At 38.3% G+C, this 23,227-nt stretch overlaps 1 protein-coding gene across 2 annotated transcripts in view; it reads right to left on the bottom strand.

Moving 5' to 3' along the window:
* The window catches only part of Nmt (N-myristoyl transferase), a 338,957-nt gene that overhangs the window by 146,847 nt on the left and 168,883 nt on the right, over positions 1-23,227 (bottom strand). For both annotated transcript variants that reach the window (XM_089256021.1, XM_089256022.1), the window contains exon 8: positions 15,994-16,102. In XM_089256021.1, coding sequence (XP_089112147.1) covers positions 15,994-16,102 — 109 coding nt within the window. The remainder of the gene's footprint in view (positions 1-15,993; positions 16,103-23,227) is intronic.

Genomic DNA, 23,227 nt, shown 5'->3' with positions numbered 1-23,227 from the left:
CTCTAGTTCTGCATGGCAAATGTCAGAGACTAACCAGTGAAGTACCAGCTGAATATATTGTTCTGAATCTTTGAATTGGTCATCAAGGTGCACATGACTAGTGATGTACAGTACAGTTTTCTTTGCATGCAGTGAATTACGCTGCGAGTTTCTGTTGTGATTTTTTTCCAGTGCTGTATTGTTCATTTATTCAAATGATAGGTTCACTAATATAAATTTTTGTTACGAATTTAGAGAAAAGTTTTGAAATTTTTAAGTAGAAAAATCACTTGAAATTTATAAAGTTGCACAATTTACATGAGCATTTATCGCGAATATACTTAAACAAGTGTTTCGCCCAAAATTGAACAATCTACTGCTCTTCAGATGACTTTTATGGTGAGTTACAATGTAGAACTTTTTTATATAATTACCTTTTTTCTAGCTAAGATAAAATACAAAATTCTGTCATAAAATATAGTTTACACTAAATTATCACAAATTGTGCTAATAAATATGTGTTACGTCAATGTAAGTCAGCACAAATAAATTTAAATGTATGGCAAGATTCTCTTTTCCCAACTGTGAATGAAAACTATGCAAAATTATTCTATGAAATTCAATATTAAAAAAAAAAAGACCTTTTGATTAATTTTGTAATAAATTATATTTTCCAATGATGATGTTTGCAGTTGCTGATGAAACGCTTCATTCATACATACATAAACTGAAGAGCCAAAAAAACTGGTACAGGCATACGTATGCAAATAAAGAGATATGGAACCAATCAGAGTACGGCGCTGCGGTCAGCAACACCTATATAACACAACAAGTATCTGGCATAGTTGTTAGATCGGTTACTGCTGCTACAATATGGCAGGTTATCAAGATTTAAGTGAGTTTGAACGTGGTGTTATAGTCGGCGCACGAGAGATGGGACATAGCATCTCCGAGGTAGCAATGAAATTTGGATTTTCACGTACGACCATTTCACGAGTGTACCGTGAATATCGGGAATTCGTGGCCGGAAAAAGATCATGCAAGAACGGGACGACTGACGAGAATCATTAAACGTGACAGACGTGCAACCCTTCCGCAAATTGCTGCAGATTTCAATGCTGGGCCATCAACAAGTGTCAGCGTGCGAACCATTCAACAATTATGGGCTTTCGGAGCCGAAGGCCCACTCGTGTACCCTTGATGACTGCACGACACAAAGCTTTACACCTCGCCTGGGCCCGACAACACCGACATTGGACTGTTGAGGACTGGAAACACGTTGCCTGGTCTGACGAGTCTCGGTTCAGATTGCTTCGAGCTGATGGACGTGTACGGGTACGGAGACAACCTTATGAATCCATGGACCCTCCATGTCAACAGGGGACTATTCAAGCTGGTGGAGGCTCTGTGATGGTATGGGGCGTGTGCAGTTGGGGTGATATGGGACCCCTGATACATCTAGATACGACTTTGACAGGGTTTACGGAAAATTCACCGCCGGAAAATTCACGACAACAATTCACCGCCATGCAATTCACCGCTAGGAAAATTCACCGACCAACAATTCACCGCTAGGAAAATTCACCGACCAACAATTCACCGCCATGCAATTCACCGCTAGGAAAATTCACCGACCAACAATTCACTGCCATGCAATTCACCGCCGGAAAATTCACCGATGACAGTTCTATGCGAGTCAGTTAGCGAGGGAATGAGCGATTGAGTTACTGAGTGAGTGACCCAGTGAGTAAGTGATTCAGTGAGTCAGTGAGCGAGTGAGTTACTGATTCAATAAGCGAGTAAGTCAGTCCGTAAGTGAGTGAGCGATCTAGTGAGTGTGTGATCTATTGAGTGAGTAAGTGCCATATCCTAAAGATATGGCGGAAAGTTTAAATAATGACTTTATGAGAAGAAATTCAGATGATACGGATTCGGGTTGCTGTATTTCTGAAATATACGACATCCATATTTATTGTGGGCATCTTTTTCTCAGCCACCTCGCTGGGCGTTTTGCCTGTTGTGGCCTTGTATTTGTATAAATTACGAATTGCTGTTGCCCAATACACAAGATAGTATATTCAACAAAATTCCATTAACTCGGTTTTACTCAGAAACTTCTAATGGAATGTTAAAAGGGATAATAACAGAATTAAAACATAATAAAGTAAGTGGATACGCGATAAATCAACCCCCTAAAAATGCTTAAAATCATCTCCTGTTATCACTTTCATATTATAAAAAACATAGCTGATCATCAGTAACCAATGGGTTTTTTTTATGCTGAACTAGCTGTTACCCGCGATTTCACGTGATGAACTTTCAGAAATCCCGCTTTAGTGCGTATCTAGTATATGTACTCTATATTTACTATATACCTATATATATACTTCCTATGCAACGGAAATTAGTGACGATTTTTTTATTACGGAAGTCGGTGACGTTTTTTGAGTGATGGTAATCTGTTACGTTTTTGTGTTATGGAAGTCGGTTACGATTTTGGGATCAAGTTTTCATTTAACTCTTGCATATATCGGGACCAAGTTATGTGCATGTACCCAGAGGTTCCCACATCCTACAGCAGGTCCCCTAAGCTGAAATAGATGGCGGGCCCCCAAACCAGTGTTTTCACGGGCCCCTCTGTGCTTAATTTATAGTGTGAAAATATCACAAAGGATAAGAAACGTTCCGGCCCCTGTCAGCCCTGCCATCGTGGGGGTCATGCCGAGAGGTATGTATACGTAAAATATACATATATCACCAGTGCTCCCAACATACAGGGTCGGGGTACCCGGGAGATTGCACATACACCTTCATGGGGAAGTTAAAAGGTTTCATTTCCAGGGGTCCTTGATGGAACTCATTGTTTTCTTGCTGGTTTAACATTGACAAATTTGCGATAGCGGAAGCCTATATATATCCAGTCTCAGGTCCCATAAAATTTGCGAATTCGGTCACGGGTAATTGCGTGGGGGGGGGGGGGGCCCGGATTTTATTCGTTGGTAAAATGAATATTTTCAGTGGCCTTCACAGGGGATGCCCGATTAGCTTCTGAGTCAGGGGTCCCGTTCCATTTTGGGGGCACTGGATGAATCTCATTCTTTTCTGTTGTTTAACATTGTAGAATTTTCAACAGCACAAGCCCGAGATAAATCCAGTGTCTGTGTGCCCCACTAAAAATCTGCGTATGGGGTCCCCGTTACTGGATGTGGGCCCTGGATTTTATTCATTTTAAAATTGATAAAAATTAAAAATTTTCGTGGCCACTCACAGGGGGTATGTCCGACAAGCCTTCAGGTCGGGGCCCCATGGAAAAGTTGATAGGTTTCATTTCGGGTGTCCCTGGATGAATCTCATTGGTTTTTGTTGTTTAACATTGTAACACATCGGTAGCCTGAGATAAATCCAGTCAGGGCCCCCCACTAAAATTCAACGAATTGGAGTTTGGGGACCCCCATGGGGAAGTTTTCTGGGTTACTTGATAAATCACATTTGTTTTTTGTTGCTTTATTATTATAAAATTCGCTTCTTCAGTAAGCTGGTGCTTTCACGTGTCCCTTTCCATAGCACGCAGATGAAGTGGGACGAAATAAATAAGATATGTTGTGAATAGAAAAGGGTGGGGGGGGGGGGGTTGACAGATGGCAAGGGGGGGGGGAGCAGAACCCCCTAGTACTGTATGTAAAATAACATGTCATGCCTGATTCATCATCGCCGAGCCAAAACCGCTGAAGCTGTAAATATATCAAATTTTGAGAATAGTTTTTTTCACGACGTAAAGACTCACTACTCACTAAGAAATGGTTTTTCCATATTCGACAACCTAAGGGCGTCATAAGAGTGGGGATCAACGTTGAAATCATGCCGAGCCGAAACAGCTGAAGCTATAAATATGGCATTAGATCAATATTGTAATATAGACTCATTGAGAAGGGATATGTTTTTGGAACAATCGGATTTTTTAATCATTTGTGACACTACTACGTTAAAAAAATTAACTAACTAACCAATTCACTCACTCCCTCACTCACTTACTGAACATTCACTCACTCACTCCCTCCCTCACTCACTAACCAATTTACTCGCTCGCTCAATCACTCACTCGGTCACTATTGGGTCACTCACTCACCCGCTGAATAACTTACTCACTCGGTCACTCAGTCACTACTGGGTCACTCACTCACCCGCTCAATCACTAACTCACTGGGTCACTCACTCACCCGCTCAATCACTTACTCACTGGGTCACTCACTCAATCACTCGCTCAATTACTTACTCACTTGGTCACTCGCTCAATCACTTACTCAGTCGGTCACTCGCTCAATCACTGACTCGGTCACTCGTTCAATCACTGACTCGGTCATTGTCACTCGCTCAATCACTTACTCACTCGGTCACTCAATCACTGACTCTGTCACTCGTTCAATCACTGACTCAGTCACTCAATCACTGACTCTGTCACTCGTTCAATCACTGACTCAGTCACTCAATCACTGACTCGGTCACTTGCTCAATCACTGACTCAGTCACTCAATCACTGACTCGGTCATTCGCTCAATCACTTACTCTGTCACTCGCTCAATCACTTACTCACTCGGTCACTCAATCACTGACTCGGTCACTCACTCAATTACTTACTCACTTGGTCACTCAATCACTGACTCTGTCACTTGCTCAATCACTTACTCACTCGATCACTCGCTCAATCACTTACTCACTCGGTCACTCAGTCACTCACTCACTCAGTAACTCAATTGCTCACTCCCTCGCTAACTGACTCGCACTAAAACTGTTGTCTGTGAATTTTCCTAGCTGTGAATTTTCCTAGTGGTGAATTGCATGGCGGTGAATTGTCAGTAGGTGAATTTTCCTAGCGGTGAATTGCATGGCGGTGAATTGTTGGTCGGTGAATTTTCCTAGTGGTGAATTGTTGGTCGGTGAATTTTCCGGCGGTGAATTGTTGTCGGTGAATTGCTGGCGGTGAATTTTCCGGACACGCTCTGACAGGTGACAGGTATAAGCATCCTGTCTGATCACCTGCACCCATTCATGTCCATTGTACATTCCGACAGACTTGGACAATTTCAGCAGGACAATGCAACACCCCACACGTCCAGAATTGCTACAAAGTGGCTCCAGGAACACTCTTCTGACTTTAGACACTTCCGCTGGCCACCCAAATCCCCAGACATGAACATTATTGAACATATGGTTTTTTCTTCGTTCTCGTGAGTTTTACTTAGCGTGTTGTTTATTGTTGGGTCATATTCTGCGGTGATTTTCTTTTTTTTAGCGCACGTTGGATTGTGAGATAAGTGGTTTTTTTTTTATATTGCTCTCATTTTTTTTTTTTTTTTTTTTTAAATTTTCGTTGTGTATTTTCGATCGACTTATATTTATTTTTCTCGTTCGCATTTCATTTTCGTTGTTTTTTCGCCAGGTTCGCTCGCTTCTTTGATATAAGTTCGTAGGTTTTTGGACGTTAGTGTTAGCAAACAGTGTATACTTTTTCCCGGGTACTCTCAATAACGTTGTTTTCCTTCCATTTGGGCCTATTGTTGTAGTGTTAGTGTTTTGAGATAGTTAGCTAATTCTAATAAGTATAAATTGTACTTCGTAGCTTAATACTTTTTTTAGAGGGTGTTGTATTCTTTATATACATATTTATTTTATTCTTCGTGATTTAGTGCTGAGCATTCTACTTTACGTAATTTTTTCGTATAGTCTCTTACGTATATTTTGCATAGTAATGTATTTTACATTATTTTAATTTCCAGTTAACGTTTCTCATTTTCGTATTGTTAAGTATTATTATTATTATCTAGCTTTAGCAATAGTGTTAGTATGCCTCGACCTCGACTAGTGTTGTGTAGAGCTTGCGACGGGAGGTTTCCCTGGTCTAGGGGTATAGTAGCTGATAGTTTCAATTGTAAAGGGTGCTTGGATAGAAAAAGGCTGGAACTCGAGGTCGAAGCTTTACGGGAAAAAGTTAGGGTGCTAGAGGGCCCGGTTATAACGGACCCTCTGGTCGTCGAGCCACCTGTTGATGAAGAAGCAATCTCCACGAACAACGACATTTTAGAGGGCGAATGGGTGGTCGTGGATGAGGTAGAGGGGGATAGTGATAGGGGTTTAATCATCGGCGATTCTATGGTTAGGGAACTTGGGAACCGAGTGTGTAGGGATTTTCGGGGTTTCGAGCGCTGTTGTCTTCCTGGGGGGAAGATTGGCAACGTTCGAGACGTTTTTCATCGCCGAAAGTTGCCCTTGCGGGTGATTCTGTGGGTGGGAACAAATCAGGTAGGAGCGAATATTAGTGAGTCTCTGTCAGAATACCGGGATTTACTATTATCCGCTAGGGAGGGGGGTTCAGATGTGGCAGTGATTCCAGTGCTGCCAACGGGTAGTAGGGGATATAGGAGTAGGATCCACCAATTCAATATAGGCCTGAAGGACATTTGCTCCTCACTTGGGGTCACGTTCTTGGAGCTTCCCGCATTTACCGATAGGTGGCTTCGTTCGGATGGGATCCATCTAAATAAGAGAGGGGTCTGGGAGGTTTACGATAGTCTTAGGTCAGGTTTTTTACTCCCAGACCACGTAGTCGGGAATGCGGGTTAGTTAATGATAATCACAACAGTACTGACGGGGAATTACCCACCTCTGACTTGGATGGCTTCTCGATTGACAACAAACCACCGGGCAAATTAAAATGTGTGTTAATAAATGCCAGGAGCTTGGGTAACAAGAAAGATTTTTTAGAAACTATGATAGTTGTGGAGGACTTGGATCTTATAGCCATTACAGAATCTTGGGCAAACGATGGGGATGAATCTTTCTTACACATCTCCGGATACGATACTTTTTTGAGAAATAGATCTGATAGGAAAGGGGGTGGAGTGTTGATATACGTGAAATCATGTTTGAAGGCTAGAGAGTGTAACGTGCAGAGAAGTGATATTGAAACCATATGGGTTGAACTTGAGAACAAAAGACGTCATAAGCTTATTGTTGGGGTTTGTTACAATCCACCGAATAGGGATCAAAACTATATCGCCAAAATGCATGATGAAATTTCCTACATGTGTAAGCGAAAGAGGGTTCTCATACTAGGGGATTTCAATTACCCGGGTATTGATTGGGAGAACCTTTCATCTGGAAATCAGTATGAAAGAGACTTTCTTAAGTTGGTGCTCGAAAATTTTTTGTATCAGCATGTATCAGAAGCCACTAGGGGTACTGCTATTTTGGATTTAGTTCTTACTAGTTCTGAGGATCTAGTTGAACATGTTTCGGTGGGGGAAGAGTTTTCTTCCAGTGATCATCGTATCGTCAGATTTCACTGTAACTTTTCCTCGGGTAAGGTTGATAACAAAAGACTGGTTCCTTGTTTTTGGAGAACTAACTTTGATGTTTTGCGAAGAAGGTTAGCGGAAGTTTTCAAAGACCGGTTGGAATCAGTAGGGGTGGTAAGTCAATGGGAAGAATTTAGTACGAAGCTGTCCTCTGTTTTGCACGACGTCATACCCTTTGTTCGAAAAAAGAGTGTTTGTACATCACACCCTCTATGGTTCACGGATAGCGTGCGGAACCTTTATCTTGAAAAGAAAAGAGCATTCAGAGAGTATAAAAGTGGACGAGGTGACCTATCATTGTTTACTGATAAAAGAAGACTGTTGAAGAAAGCGATAAGGGATAGTAAAAAGCAAGTTGAATCTAGGTTGGCAGATAACATTGGCTCTGACCCAAAATCATTTTTTCGATACGTCAATAATGGATGTAAGGGGACAGTTGGCCCCCTCTCGATAGGAGGCTCAAAAGTAGAGAGCAATGTAGGCATGTGTAGTGCTTTCAATGACTTTTTCGCGTCGGTTTTTAATGGAGATAATGATATTCGATATACGGGTGTTGCATGGGGTAATAAAACGCTCAACGATATTCAAGTGGAAGACGTGGAGGTCCTAAATCTTCTAAGAAATGTATGTGCAAGCAAAGCACCAGGACCTGGGATAGATGATATCTATCCCAGGGTTCTCAGGGAAGGTGCTAATGTATTGTTGGGGCCAGTCGCACAGATATACAGGAGTAGTGTTGCTGAGGGTATCGTCCCGAGAGATTGGAAACTGGCTAACGTTGTTCCGATATTTAAGAAGGGTAGTAGAGAAGTGGTGTCTAATTATCGTCCAGTGAGTTTGACGAGCTCCCTCTCGAAAATTTTGGAAATTATCATCAAAAGGCAGTTTGTGAAGTGGATAGATGAGAATAATGTATTGTCGGATAATCAGCATGGGTTCAGGAAGGGGAAGTCATGTGTAACTAACCTCCTTTGCTTCTATGATTACGTGACTAAGGCTTTGGGTAAGAGCAAAAATGTCGACGTTGTTTACCTTGATTTCCAGAAGGCATTCGATCGGGTCCAACATGGCAAACTCTTGAAGCGTTTACACGAGATTGGAATAGGGGGCAACTTGCTGAATTGGATAGAATCGTGGTTAAGAGATAGGTCGCAACGAGTTATGGTGAACGGGGAATTCTCTGGTTGGACAGACGTCACAAGTGGAGTTCCTCAGGGAAGTGTCCTTGGCCCCATACTTTTTTCACTTTTTATCGACAAACTCGATCAGGGTATCGATGGAATTACTAGCAAATTCGCAGATGATGTGAAGCTAATGGGGGTAATCGGAAATGAAAGCGATAGGGAGTTGCTCCAGACCAACTTAAACAAGATTGCAGCATGGGCAAATGAATGGAGCATGACGTTTAGCGTAGATAAGTGCATGGTCGCTCATTTTGGTTCGAACAACCCACGGTTCTCTTACGAGTTGAATGGTGTCACTATCCCGGATGCAACTAGAGTCACCGATTTGGGAATTCTCATTGACGAGCGACTTAAGTTTTCTGAACATTGTTCAGCGGTTGTCAAAAAATCGAATAGAATGCTTGGTCTCATTTTCAAAAAGGTCTCTTCGCGTTCTCCTAAAGTCATTCTTCCGCTTTTTCGAGGCTTAGTTCGTCCTGGACTGGAGTATGCTGTAAGGTTTTGGAGACCATACCTACAGAGGGACATAGACTTGGTTGAAGGGGTGCAGAGAAGAGCTACGCGTGTCCTTATTGGCACACAGGGCTTGAGTTATGAAGAAAGACTTCATTTTTTGAATATGTTTACATTGGATGAACGCAGGTGTCGAGGAGATATGATCGAAGTGTTCAAAATTTTCAATGGGATGGATAGGATGGACCATGAACTTTTAGTACACCGCCAATCGACTGCTTTTACAAGGGGACACCAGTATCGATTGGTGAGGGACAATGCAAGGTTATGGTGTCGCAGGGAATTTTTCTCCAATAGGGTTGTTAATAAATGGAATAGCTTACCCCCGGAGGTAGTAAATTGTAACACAATTGACACGTTTAAAAAGAAATACGATAAACATGTTGGGGTAAATCGAGAAGCTATCCATTCTTAGAATAAGACAACCATAAGTATTCTTTATGGGCATTGTATAATATTTTATCATGTGTATATATTGTTTGTAATTTGTGTTAATTGCATTTTTAATTGGGTTGCTGTATTTTTGAAACATATGACAACCATATTTTTATGGGCATCTTTTTATCAGCCACCTCGTTGGGCATTTTGCCTGTTGTGGCGTTGTATTTGTATTTGTATATCTGGGATGCCTTGCAACGTGCTGTTCAGAAGAGATCTCCACCCCCCTCTTACTCCTACTGATTTATGGAGAGCCCTGCAGGATTCATGGTGTCAATTACCTCCAGCACTACTTCAGACATTAGTCGAGTCCATGCCACGTCGTGTTGCGGTACTTCTGCGAGCTCGCGGGGGCCCTACACGATATTAGGCAGGTGTACCAGTTTTTTTGGCTCTTCAGTGTATTTTGACTTCTGTGAGTTATTAATACATTACCAAAAAGGGAAAAAGTTCTAACAGTCCGTTAAGACCGCAAGATAATAATGAATTCAACTCATAAATTGACTAAAAGGGGTTTAAATTAATTAATCTCTTAAACGTGTTTAAATTAATTAATCTCTTAAACGTGTTTAAATTAATTAATCTCTTAAACGTGTTTAAATTAATTAATCTCTTAAACGTGTTTAAATTAATTAATCTCTTAAACGTGTTTAAATTAATTAATCTCCTAAACGTGTTTAAATTAATTAATCAATTAATTTGAACTGAATTAAAAAGTAATTGGTTGTTTATTAATTATTTATTACCTTATGAACGAGTACATTATTGCAGACCGGGCCGTAGACTCATAGAAATTAGATTCGTGGTTTGTAAAGGTTTAGAACCACTGTTTTATGAGGATTTTTGGGAACTCACATTATGTCACTACTGTCTTGGGATGGATGTCATGCCCACCCTCTTCCCCCAAGGGTGGTGCTCACAGGACTCCAGCTCGAGGAAATAACAATAACTCGATGCGTGGCCGACTATTTAGAGGGCTAAGAAGGGTGGAAGGGGTATGAATTCTATTATTGTGTTTTATTTTTTACATCATAAATTTATTCAACCGGGGGGGAGGAGGGAATTTTTAATCTAGAAATCCACCAAAAATCCCAAAATCCCAGCTTGTGAGTTGCTAACCTTTAAATTTTTTCGCTGATTTAAAATGATGATCGACAACCACCTGGCAGTAGTCGAGTGAACAGATTTTGCAGTTGAACAGATTTGGAAGGGAAAATTTATTGGTCGAAATATACGTCAGACTCTTTCTCCAAATGGTCATGAGTAATGCAACTTCAGGAAGAAAGAAGACAGATCTTGCAGAGCTTTATGACAGCTTGGAAAGTTTAGGAAAGACGAAAGAGTAGTTTGCTGATTTTCTGGAGCCACTCATGCAATGGTGTCTAACCCAATCTATTCTCCGAGCATGGGAAAGAAACTGCTCTAGTGAAGATGCATTGGAAAGTGGTAGTGTGCGCTCACTAAATAAACTGATGCAGTTTCTTGAAAGTGAAGTTAGAAGTGATGATATGATTGCTCTAGCTCGCATGGGACTGGGTGTACAGAAAATATGTATGTCACAGAAACAGAACCCCAACCACCCACCATTGCTGCGTTAGTTAACACTAATTCTGATTAAGGGGGGTAAGCGCAATTTTACTTGTATATTTTGCATGAAAAACCGTAAGTTGGCACAGTGTCTCAAAGTACAAAAAAATGACACTCGGTGCACAAAAAAATATAGTTGTCAAAAATCGAGAATGTTTTCGTTGCTTGAAAGTGGGACATTTATCCCGCAACTGTAAGAGTAAAGTTGAATGCTTAAAGTGTAATAAACCCCATTTAGTGATTATGTGTCCAAACGAAGATACTTGTGATGCGAGATCAAAACAAACCATAGTTCATGGCTTGTTTGGGGAGAAGGAGACTGCTACATGAATGCACATGGTGTATAGCTTGGAAATGAGAAATATGCAAAGTAATTTTTCATGCATCATAGAAGTCTATCTGAGAATAAAATATATGGATTTGTTCCTAAAGTTAATGGTCTCGCCACTTTGCAAGAAGTAAAAGGTCATGACATATCAGATTTGGGAGTGGCAGAGTATGAAACTGATTTGCTATTTGGAGCTGATGCAATAGCAAACATTGTAACAGGAAATTCTGTTAAATTAAATTGTGGTTTAATGATAAGTGAAACTAACTTAGGTTGTACTCTGGGAAGCCAAATTTTGATCAAAATCATTTTAGCGACAGTGACAACATCGTTACATTCAATGAACTTGGATGTAAATGAATTGTTGAATCTTGATCATTTGATCATTTTTTGTCACACCGTGGTCATTTTCTGCACGCGAGGGCTAATTAGACCGGGACCTACAATTTATTGCTGATTCCGAATGGCAGGCTTGTTCCTTTACACTCATCAAGAGGTTGGAACGCTAACCCCTTGATGGGGGACTCCCTGCTGCAGAAACATTTTTCTGCGGTCATGTTGCCATTTCTATTGTACCTCTGCGTCAGGAAAATTTTCTGACAAGGACGAACTGGGTATCGAACTTCAGACACCTCTAAACATCCTTTGGTACTTTAGGCAAGTATCTTATTGACCTGGGCTACAGCGCCCTGTGGAATCTTGAAATGTTAGGTATTCGAGACCCTGTAAAAAAAATGAAGGAAAAGGTAGATCAAATTATTAAAAATTTTGAATCTAATTTGAAAATACTTGATAAAAGCCCATGTAGGTAATCTTGGAAACGAGAGAGCAGACTCTCTAGCCAAAACTGCAATCAACTGTGACAACAAACTTGATAACCCTTTCCCACTAACGCTCCTGAAGCGACAACTTAAACAAGCAACCCTCCAGAAATGGCAGCAAATTTGGGACCAAGGAACACACACACACACAAAACAGCTAGGAAAGTGCACAAATTGTCCCTCAAGTCACATTCAACACACTAAACTAGAATAGGGAGGTGACTATCTTCATAACAGGACACGGCCCATTCCCTATATATCTACACGAACAGAAACGCCGCCGAACAGACAAATATGCCTGCGGTATGGTGGGTACTCCTGTTCACTATGCAACAGAGTGCAAATTTACAAAACATCTACACATGTAAAAATATTCTGAAAACAATAAAACTCACTCACTCAAATAATCAAAAATAAAAACAAAGCAGCAAGGATTACAAGCCTTGTCAGATATATACACGCCAACGAAAAACAACAAATCTGTCCACCAGATTTATAAAATAATGTTTTAAATGTTACAAAAATAAGAGGGAGAAAAAAAGGAATGGATTAAAAAAACAACAAAAATCATATCCACATGACTGTTACTACTAATATATAACCATTACATGTACAAGATATAGCATGTACTAACGGGACCCGAACAAGAATTTTTGACATTCCTGTTACAATGATGTAAATGTGATAACCACAAGTGTCCTTCATTCCGCTATTCTAGCTAGGGTGCTAGGCGGGACGACACGAATGGTTTCATAATAACCATATTACATGTAGTTTATATTTTATTCATTTTTTTTAAATATAACCAGCCAGAGCAAGTCAACCAAAACACCAAGACTGAAGCTGATCCTTAGCTAAGGCTCTCTCCATACAATCCCCCATTTAAACCAAGCCCACGTTGCTCACCAAAATAGGGTTAGGGCAAGACGACTAGACCTGGCAGTTATATATGTGTAAATAAATGTGTGTATATGTGTATTTCTTTTTCCTCTATTCAAGTTCTTCATACATTTCATGTCCACAACACATGTGCGTTATCATATTGTTGTATTTATCCAAATAAAGTGCTAAGCGAGATGGCACGAGTGATCCCTAATTGTATATAGTTATATTTTCCCACACAATATTTGTATTTTGTATATTTTCATCAAATCCACCAGATCAACACAATAAAACTGATGCTGGCTTCTAGTCTGCAAGTTATCAAACCCACTGGCTCACCAATAAGGTATATTAAGCGAGATGACTTGCTCCAATGGATATTTTATATTTCACAATAAGATTCTCATTTCGTTTTTTTTAAATCCTGTGTACATAATATGACAAGTGTAAGATAACAGATGAGATGGTATGGGGGGGGGGGCGCCTCCAATTACTTTTAAAATATTCCTCCATCCTAATATGTGTACATTCATCCATCTTACCGAAAGCCAGAAAGTTTTCTCCAACATTTAACCCATCTCGTCTATAATCACCACAAAATTTGTTAATCGTGACAGTACCCAATCGTCCGGGAAAAATATGTTGTAAACATTTTGTATGTTTCTTTTTCTTTTTTTGACACAAAATAAAGTGTTCGCAGACTCTGCCCCGAAGCTGGGTTGGAATATAAACGCAGCTGCAGCAATAAACTATTAGCTCATGAAGGACATAGCCCACCAGATGGCGAAATGTATGTAGAAATGCCCTTTCTACTTGCTAATACCAGATTCCTCCAAAGACTGGTTATATTTTTGAAGATTATGATTGCAAGGAAGAAAATTCATCTCTGCCTCAACGGAGACACCAAGGTTCAAGTCCCTGTGGGGGCAGAGATGAATTTTCTTCCTTGTAATCATCATCTCCGAAAATATAACCCAGTCTTTCAAGGAATCTTACATAATCATAGTCCAACAAAAACATTACTAAAAAGTTTTTTTTCTTTTTAAAAAATTTCAATTGAATGTTGTGCAGCACCTTTTTTTCTTTGGAACCCAGGGGCTTATGCCACATGAGCCTCCTCTTCCTCCAGTAACTTTGGGAGGTAGCAGAGTTACTTAGTAATTCATGAAGATACAATTCAATACCAACCTGCATGTCCTTGTGGATGGTATATACAGACATCTAGCAACCCTGGAGCTCCCTATTTTATTCGTGTCAGAGCACCTATGACGAAACAGTCTCTCCGTGACAAGTTTTGCGGGACAAATCAGGCACTGTCGGTACAAATAAACCAGGATCTAGACCCCTGTAAAGCTATTTTCAGCCCATAGCGTGGGGTGATTTTGAATGTAACTTTGCGAGTTTGGGAATTGAGTAGCGTAGCAGAGCTGGATTAAATACCGCCTTTACTAGACGGGGACCAACCATGAGCCCTTCCAGAGGACAAGATTTACATATATTCCTTATACTTTTCTGATTTTTTCAAAGTCTGATATTAGATACATGTTATTTGCCCTTATCGTCATGCTCTGGTATCAGCATGGATCACAAGCTTGTCATTCCTCTAAGCTTTTAACAGGCACATGTAGAAGATATGTGGGGGAAAGGATAGTGCCTATTGCCTACATACGCACACCTGGAAGGCTTAATTAAAAAGTCTGAGTTAATCTTTGCTCGAACTCTCACATGTATATGAATTTATCATTATGGTAAAGATCAATGAGATTTTGAAAGAAAAAAAGAGAGAAAATAACTAAAATATGGCAAGAAACCCAAGAACCAAATTTTTTTGAAAAAAAAAAAAACCAAGATACACTGAAATCTGGCTACAACAATACTCAGTATAATGATAAATCCCTCTTCAACAATATTTTTTCAAATCTTGTTTGGAATTGCCTGTAGTCTACTGTCAAACTTGTCTCTATACAATGATATCCTTCACTACGATAAATCGCTCTATAAGAATATTTTTTAAAACTGCTACAATATTTTTAAATAATTTGCTTAAAATCGTTTTGAATTTTATTTCAACTTCATCACTTGTTTTTGTTCTTCTGAATGCATCTTATTACATCGGTATTTTGGACCACAGTATCAACAAAAATGCAAGAAAGTACATACACTTGGTTTTGTAACTTTCCATGAATGACACGGAAGTGCAACGAAGTATGCAAAAAACTTTAGGGGGCAATGCATCTAACTGAATTTTATAAATCAACTAATCAATTACAATTTTTTGCGGCAAATAGACACATGATAGCACATTTTCTAGTGGTACTAGCAATGCCAATTTAGAAAATATGACAGCAACAGCACAAATCTGATGACATGGGATGATAATGTTGCCTCTCTGTATAATGATAATCCCTCTACAATATATTTTCTTGGTCCGCACAGTACTGTTATATCGAGGTTTCACTGTATTATACCAATTTGAAGAAAAAACTATTTCTGTACTATTCAGAGTATCTCTCGTAGCTCTGTAGTTGAGTGCAGCCTTCAGTAGAAACTACACACACAATTTGAAGCAACTTGCAACACTGCAACCCAAAACACATTCACTGAGAATGTGTATGGTTAAGGAAAACAAGTCAACTTTCTAACGAACGGGAGGTCTACCAGAACCAAAGTGCACTGTCAGTTTTAAGAAATAAACTAGACAGTATATTTAGTGGATCACGCTTAAGATGTTTTCTATTTATCAGTCTAAGTTCTTCAGTCTTGTTTTGAAACTTCTGTTCTCCCCCCCCCCCCCCAAAAAGCATTACCTGTTCAACACATATCGCCACATTTATACTATAAAGGTCCTGGTGATGATATTTTAAGTGGGATCTGCTATATAATCATTTGAATAGAAAACAAAGTCTTACGTCTGGAAGTTTATACAGCTTCAAGGTCCTTTGCATGGTCATATTACGACTCAGATGTGAAAACTTCACTTCTATTAATTTCCGTGGGTTTAGTGAACGATGCCAGTACCTGAATTGAAAAAATATTCTAAATTAAGTTCTGATAAACAGAAAATAACAAAAAATTAGAAAAAGTTGGACTAAAAAGTAGTGGGGGTATCCCCCCAGACAACATAGTCATAACATAATAAAAAAAATTGACTCAAGCCAAACCAAAATGACGTTTACAAAAACAATTTTCGGCCAAAATAGGGTACTAGCAACCACAGATAATTCTTGTGTCTCCTTCACAATAAAAATTACATTCTTTTTTGGAGTCTTCCATGGTCCATCAGTCAAGTCTTCGACTATTCACAGCAAATTGTTATTAACTACAAATTAAAAACATGTAAGTTTTTTAAGAATGATGCTCTTTCAAGACCACTTTCAAAAGCACAGTGCTAAATTTGTAAATTACAAGCTCTGATGTTTATTCACATAGGAGATCAAGGTGAACCAGATGGTTCTATTGTGTTGACATCGCTTTTTTAAAGGAATTTGTTCTTTACTGTTCAATGCCAGTGTGATCATTTTTGACAAATGAAGCACTTTTATTTCTAGCTTTTTGCTGAGCACTGTAAATATTGTTTATGCCTCTACATGCCCTAAAAATTCAGAAGAATACAAACCTAGAATAGGACTATCTATATAACTGGTTTGTAATTCAAACTGCTGTTTCACCTGTACACAAAATGTGAACTATAATTCTGTGGTATTTGGTCAGAACATGATACCTCCAAAAAATGGCTTTTTGATCTAAAAGTAAGTCTTGCTAATTATAACTAATTAGAAGTGAGATAACTGCACAAATATGTGTGTACGGCTAAACAGCATGATGATGCATGATATTTTCATTTGTATTTGTGTGTATGCTTTATTTTTGATTTTTAAATGACCATGAAAATGCTTATATCTCGAAAATGTGATTTTGGAGTTGACATGCTCTGAGCAAACACCACAGAATTTTGATTGATGAATGTTAGTTACTGTTTTGGACCATGAAGTAATAAATACAAAATTATTTCTTCCATCCAGACAGAAGTTTTTAATGACTGCTGCTCTACTTGTTGAACCATCAAGCTAAGCAAATGAAAAGTTAATAACCAAATGGTCCACATACACCCTCCACCAAATAAGCTTAAAAACAATATGATTTCTGCTTTGGCAGAATCATTAATTTTAATCTACAACATTTGTAATATTTGGCAATATACCAGGGTTTAAGCTATAGTCGCATTTTTTGCAAAATGTGAAAGAAAATCGTAGGTCGCGCAAAAAGTAGCAGCCACTTTCGCAAAAATGCGTACAGGAGGTACGCAACGAGACGTCCAAATATCAAACATTACATTAGAATTGCAGCATTTTGCTAAAGATTCCCCCCCCCCATTTTTGCTTTTCTGGAAAGGAATTTTTTTATCCAGCTTAAACCCTGCAATATACTGATGATTCCCTGCTCAATTAAAATAAATTACACAAATTTTGTTGATAGGATTTGGTAAAAGAGTAGGATGAAATGGAGAAAGTATGACATTTTATCAAAATGTAGGATGAGTGGGAACCCTGATGTTAAAACATTTGCATGAGAACCTGCAACAGAAGTGAAACTTGGATATAAAACTTTCAACTCATTGTCTGTCTTGAGTTTTTGAGTCGTGAAGTGATGCAAGTTAAAACATGATTTTGACATCACCTATCAGATCAAATTAATTGGGGGCCCAGAAATTACTTAAGTTTTCACGATTTCTGCAATTATGTTTTGCATGAATTTGTACATTTTCATCAATTCTACAGCTACTTCTCTTAGTGATTTTCAATTATATATATATTTTATAAATTATATATAATATATAAATAAATATAAATTATATTTATCGATTTTGAAGTATATACTAAAATTCAAAATTCATGAGAAAAAAAAAAGATATTTCTTACTTTCAACCAGTCAAAATTTTCATTAGTTCTTAAGTTAATTTCAAATTTATTTCTTAACTCTTTCAGACCCAGTGTCCATCTCAATGGACATAAACTTTCAATTTTTACAGCACATTTGTTTATCGTGTGATAAGATAAGAGTTCATTATTGGCTTTTTGTTATTGACAAAAATCCCTTGAGATATATAGGTGGCTTTTTCTCAGCCCAAGATATCAAGGAAACATTTTCTGGATATTATGCTGAGGTGTAACGTGTCGTTAGACCCACGGCGCAAAAGTCCACCTTTTGATTCAATCTGATCAGTAGTTTGGGTTAATAGAATATGTATAAATAATTACCTTTGTTTTCCCGGAGGTCGATAGCGATTACCGTATGATCAGCGATTGTGAAAGACTCATCTCAGTTGTTTTGTTGTCATTTTGGAGTGCCGATTGTTTCAATTTGAAATATGTAAACTTCGCTGATATTTTGATGACATATTTTTTTGTATCCTGAGACATAAGGTACAGGTAATCCGGTTATGCCGTGAAAAATACTGGTTCCTTAATGTATAAAAATACTTGTGTCAAGTCAGTTGTGGTCTGCTACTCTCTCAGATTGAAGCTAACATGATGTGAAATTGCTAATTGATCGTGCCAAGGCACTCCTACTGGCTAGTACTTTACAAAATAATGTTTACTTTGAGCTCTATTGCAAACCAAGTGGGGACGATCTCGTTGAGGACAATAACGGTCCTTTGCATAAGGCGGTCGTTGTTGATTCCAACGTTGACACGATGTCGAATCGTGGTGATCCAGAGCGTTCGATGAAGACTGGATATTGGGCTATCCTCTACGAAATGCACTAAGGCTTGGAGGTGATGTAGTTTGCCAAAACTACCAGTGGACAACCACTCAGGGAACTTGGTTGAATCATCTACGGCGTAGCTTCGTGTCCATAACTGACGAACCGGTTCCTGAGGAAAGCTGATGATTCTTGCATTGTCAAACAGAGGACTGAAATGCTCAATTTTATATTGAGAACTATGGACTACTGGATCTTTAGGGTGAGATTGGAAAATTTAATTGCAATAAAACTTTGATTCATAAAATGTTTATATCAGAAAAGTTGTCAAGCGAATCGATGAAAACTTAATCCTTAATGTTAAAAGTATTTAATTGTTAATAGTGGAAAAATTAATAGTTTTTTGTTAGAAATGATTTTTTTTTTTCATTTTGTTGTCTTGCAATTTGGATCCGATATGAATCCGGGGATGCAACATTATTCTTACATTGCAGAGGTGAACTCTGAAAGAAAAGTCATCTTGTCTCCACCGGGACTTGAACCCAGGCCCTCTTGCATACCATGCAAGCAAGCGTTAAGAGAGGCTACTAATGTCTCTACTTCAGTGTCTTGCGCCACAGTGCGTGAAATAAGGAAGGCAGGGTCGTGTGTCCAGTGGTGTAGATGTTAGCATGCTTGCCTGGTATGCAAGAGGGCCTGGGTTCGAGAGTCCCGGTGGAGACAAGATGACTTTTCTTTCCAAGTTCACCTCAGCATAATATCCAAAAATAAATGTTTCCTTAAAAATCCCTTTATTTAAACAGTTTTATATTTCTACATTGGTAACACTACGGTGGCAACGTTGCCACAATTTACGTCAGTAATTGGTGCTTCTTGGCTTATACAATAGGGTTTGTTTTTATCTCTTTCTCAAAAAACTCTTTTACTGTGGAATTGTCTTCACTATTTTTTATACATAATCTCTATACCCAGAGATGCCATTGACGTGCTATAGTGCAGCAATGGCATTACCCGGAATTTAAGAAAAGGACGCATAAAAATTTTTTGCACACATCTTTCCTGTTCTTTCCTAGTTCCAAGAAAAACAGCATAGAGAAAAACCTCGCCAACTTTTTATTTCTCCTTTCTTTTTTTCCTCTTCTTCTTTGCACAGTCCATCACGATCGTGCAATCTTGAGAAAAGTGGTTTTACCACTTTGTATACCGTACTGCATTGATATACAAGCGGGTTGTTGAAGATATTTAGTTGCTTCCCTTAATGAGAGGCTATGTACAGAATTTTTAAATTTCGGAGTGTCTATTCTGATGCAGATTTTCTCCCCTCCAGTTACATACCAGAAATTAGTACTTTCGCGACTAATCTGTCGGCATTCAAGACAGCATCTATACAGCATAAATTTGCCTTGCTCCTACAAAGATTGTGAATATGATTTTTTTTTTAAAAAAGTAATAAAGGATTTGGAATGCCTGCTCAAAGTGTAAAACATTTTCCAAATATCCAGTTTTGTCATGTAGCTGCTATGTGGTAGTCACCGTATCTCATTGCGTGTGTAAGCAGGAATCAGCTTTTGGAGAGGCAGAAGGATTTCTTCCACAGAACTGGGGGGTGGGGGGGGTACACTAATACTCAAAAATAATTTTAAATTAAGATGGTATTAAAAAAAGACTATTATTAATATTATAATTGTTTTTAATTTCCTATTTTCTTAATGGGGGTGGGGCTTGGCCCCTATAACCCCAGATTTTGCCTTTGGTGAAAATACGGGTTTGGAACCTGCGATTGCGCAGTGGTAATCGACTGAAAATATGATTTTCTAAGGTTTTCCAATTTTGCAGCGTTGCAAACAGTGTTGGGCAATAGCCGAACACCGTTGGCAACGTTCACATTATTTTGATTTTGATGCGTTTGTTTTTAAAAAAGCAACACACAATTCCAAATTGAATTTTCTCGAGGGATACTTCATCGGAACATGCCAGAAGTTCCTCGTTAATGATGGAAGAAACACACCACCTATTTCATCAGCTTGGACAGGCTTTATTAACCTCAGTCGTGACAAATCTTTCAACACTCTGCAACAGATGGCTCCCCAATTCGCATCCAAAGACCACTCAGACGCAGCAAATACAAAGGCGAACTCTTCGGACAACCAGGCACGTAAAAACATCACCCCTCCACGACTCATTCGTGTGAATTCTGACCACGAGGTCCTGATGACGGCTCTCCACTGAAGAGCCGAAACGCGCCGACCATTCGACCAATTAAATTTATTTGTCTTGAAAACGTGTCAATTTTTATATAAATTAAAACCAAAGTTTCTAATTTTTGTGATAAATATGTATACATTAAATTTCAAATCCACGCACTATCAATTTGGAGGATCGATGAAGGGCCGCAACTAGGGTGGGGGAAGCAGGTCTAGAGTCCCCCGGGTTCTAGACTAGAGGAGCGCCAAATTCACCCTTTATAACTGCTTCTTCTACATTGCACGGGGTGCCACAATGTGTGCTTGGCCGGTTTGAGAAAATATCTAGTTGCAACCCTAGATAGATGGCACCACCTACTGAACACAAAACCCACTAAATGCTGGGCACACACACAAACACACTTAAGTTACATCAACACAAATCTGACATATCTCCCATATTCAGGTGTGAAAATATGCGGCAGTTAAATGGTGACAGATTAGAGTGGTGGACCATCAGGGAGAGAAAATAAAATCATTCTACCATGAAATCACTTCGAAAAAATTTATATGAATAGGGAATCAGAAGATAAGTGTCTGAGAGAGAGTCTCACTAGCTTTAAATTTAATTGAAAGAACTACAATTTTTTTTAAAGAAATGGAAAATCAATCAGAGAGAAAAAGGAATTAATAAATCAATCTATTAGTAAATATATATAAATTGTGCCTCCAACTTTTAATTACAGTGGATCCTGTTTATAACGTTTTTCAAAAAACTGTCGTAAAAAATATTGTAAGCAGGAAAACACTTCAAACAGGAAATCTTGATGAGAATTAGTTAGATTTGGGACAACAAAAATAAGTCAGACTAAGTGGAAAAACATTTTAAATGGGAATGTTATCCTACTGATTTAACATAGGATCCTATGGGTTTACTTGAGTTGGGGGGCGATGTGAGGAAAAAATTTCTGATGAAGGGGGCAATGGAACAAAAAGTTTGGGGGACTATGGGATAGAACATGTTTTTATAAATAAATTATTTATTTGATTCACAGAGATACCTCTTTCTCCTACCCAGAACACTGCCTGCCGCTCTGTCTCAATGAAGAGATATAAGCAGGTGATCAAAAAACTGGGCCATGCTGGAAAAATTCATAAATATACCAGTGAATTATGGGGGAGGGGGAAGACCATACTTTCTTCAAGATAACTTTTTTCTAGAGGGATGCACTTTCACTCAAAAAGGACCTAAATTTTTTTAATATCATGTCCTGGGACCCAGGTAAATCGCATCTACCAGGTACAGCGGCATCTCTGCTATACTACATAAGTTTTTTTTTTTCACTTGCACTTGTATTCAAGCATTTGCATGAAGATAATGTGATGGACACTGGGTCTTAAAGGTAGCAAAACTTCTTCCTTCCAGCATTTTGTTATGTTCTTATGCTTGAAATTTCAATTATAAATAAATAAAATAATTTTATTGATTTGACCAATGGGTCTTTTAATGAGTGGCAGTACATTGTTGCTGATTTTTACAGTCATATTTACAAAATATATATAATGTTTTGGGAATACAATGAATCATATACAGTGGTATCAGAACAATTAATATAATGTAATGTATGTAATGTAAAGAATAAACATTATCAAAATAAACCGACAAATAAAAATAGATTAAGGAGGCAAAAAAACAAGTTATAAAAGAAAAATAATGAATAACAATTGAAATATATATGGAACTCAGTCCAAGCAGTGCGAGTGTAGGCAAATACTGTCAGGATAAAGAGATATAATTATATTATCAGGATAAAGATATACTTTATTTCAATAATTGTCAGTGATAGAAAGTAATTGAACAACATGAAGGTTCTTAACAGCTGGCTAATGCGAAGATATATTTAAGAAAGAGAAAATTCAACTGCCCTTGCAGGAAATCGAACAAACGTTCTTTCAGTTTCTGAGTGAACGCCCTAGACTGCAAAGCAGGGTTGTTAAAAAAAACCAAAAAACAAAGTTTTTTTTGGTTTAAACCAGGATTTTTTAATTTATTTAAACTGGTTTTTCTGGTTTAAATAGCATTAACATTAAAAACAATAAAATTTCTTAAAAATCATTAAAACTTTATAATTAAAAAAAAATGTTTATTAATGTAATTAACACTATTTCAATATTAATTATTCAATTAATATTTCTTACATTTTAGCAAAAACCAACTTTTGAAATTTAATTATTTTTAAGACTTACTTTGTGTTTG

Source organism: Pholcus phalangioides, unplaced genomic scaffold (genome assembly GCF_987345545.1).
Source record: "Pholcus phalangioides strain wild (caught in Gottingen) unplaced genomic scaffold, Ppha-v1.0 ptg000004l_1, whole genome shotgun sequence".
NCBI classification, from domain to species: domain Eukaryota; kingdom Metazoa; phylum Arthropoda; class Arachnida; order Araneae; family Pholcidae; genus Pholcus; species Pholcus phalangioides.
The sequence above is the reverse complement of the archived record's forward strand: the minus strand, read 5'-3'. Positions and strand labels throughout refer to the sequence as shown.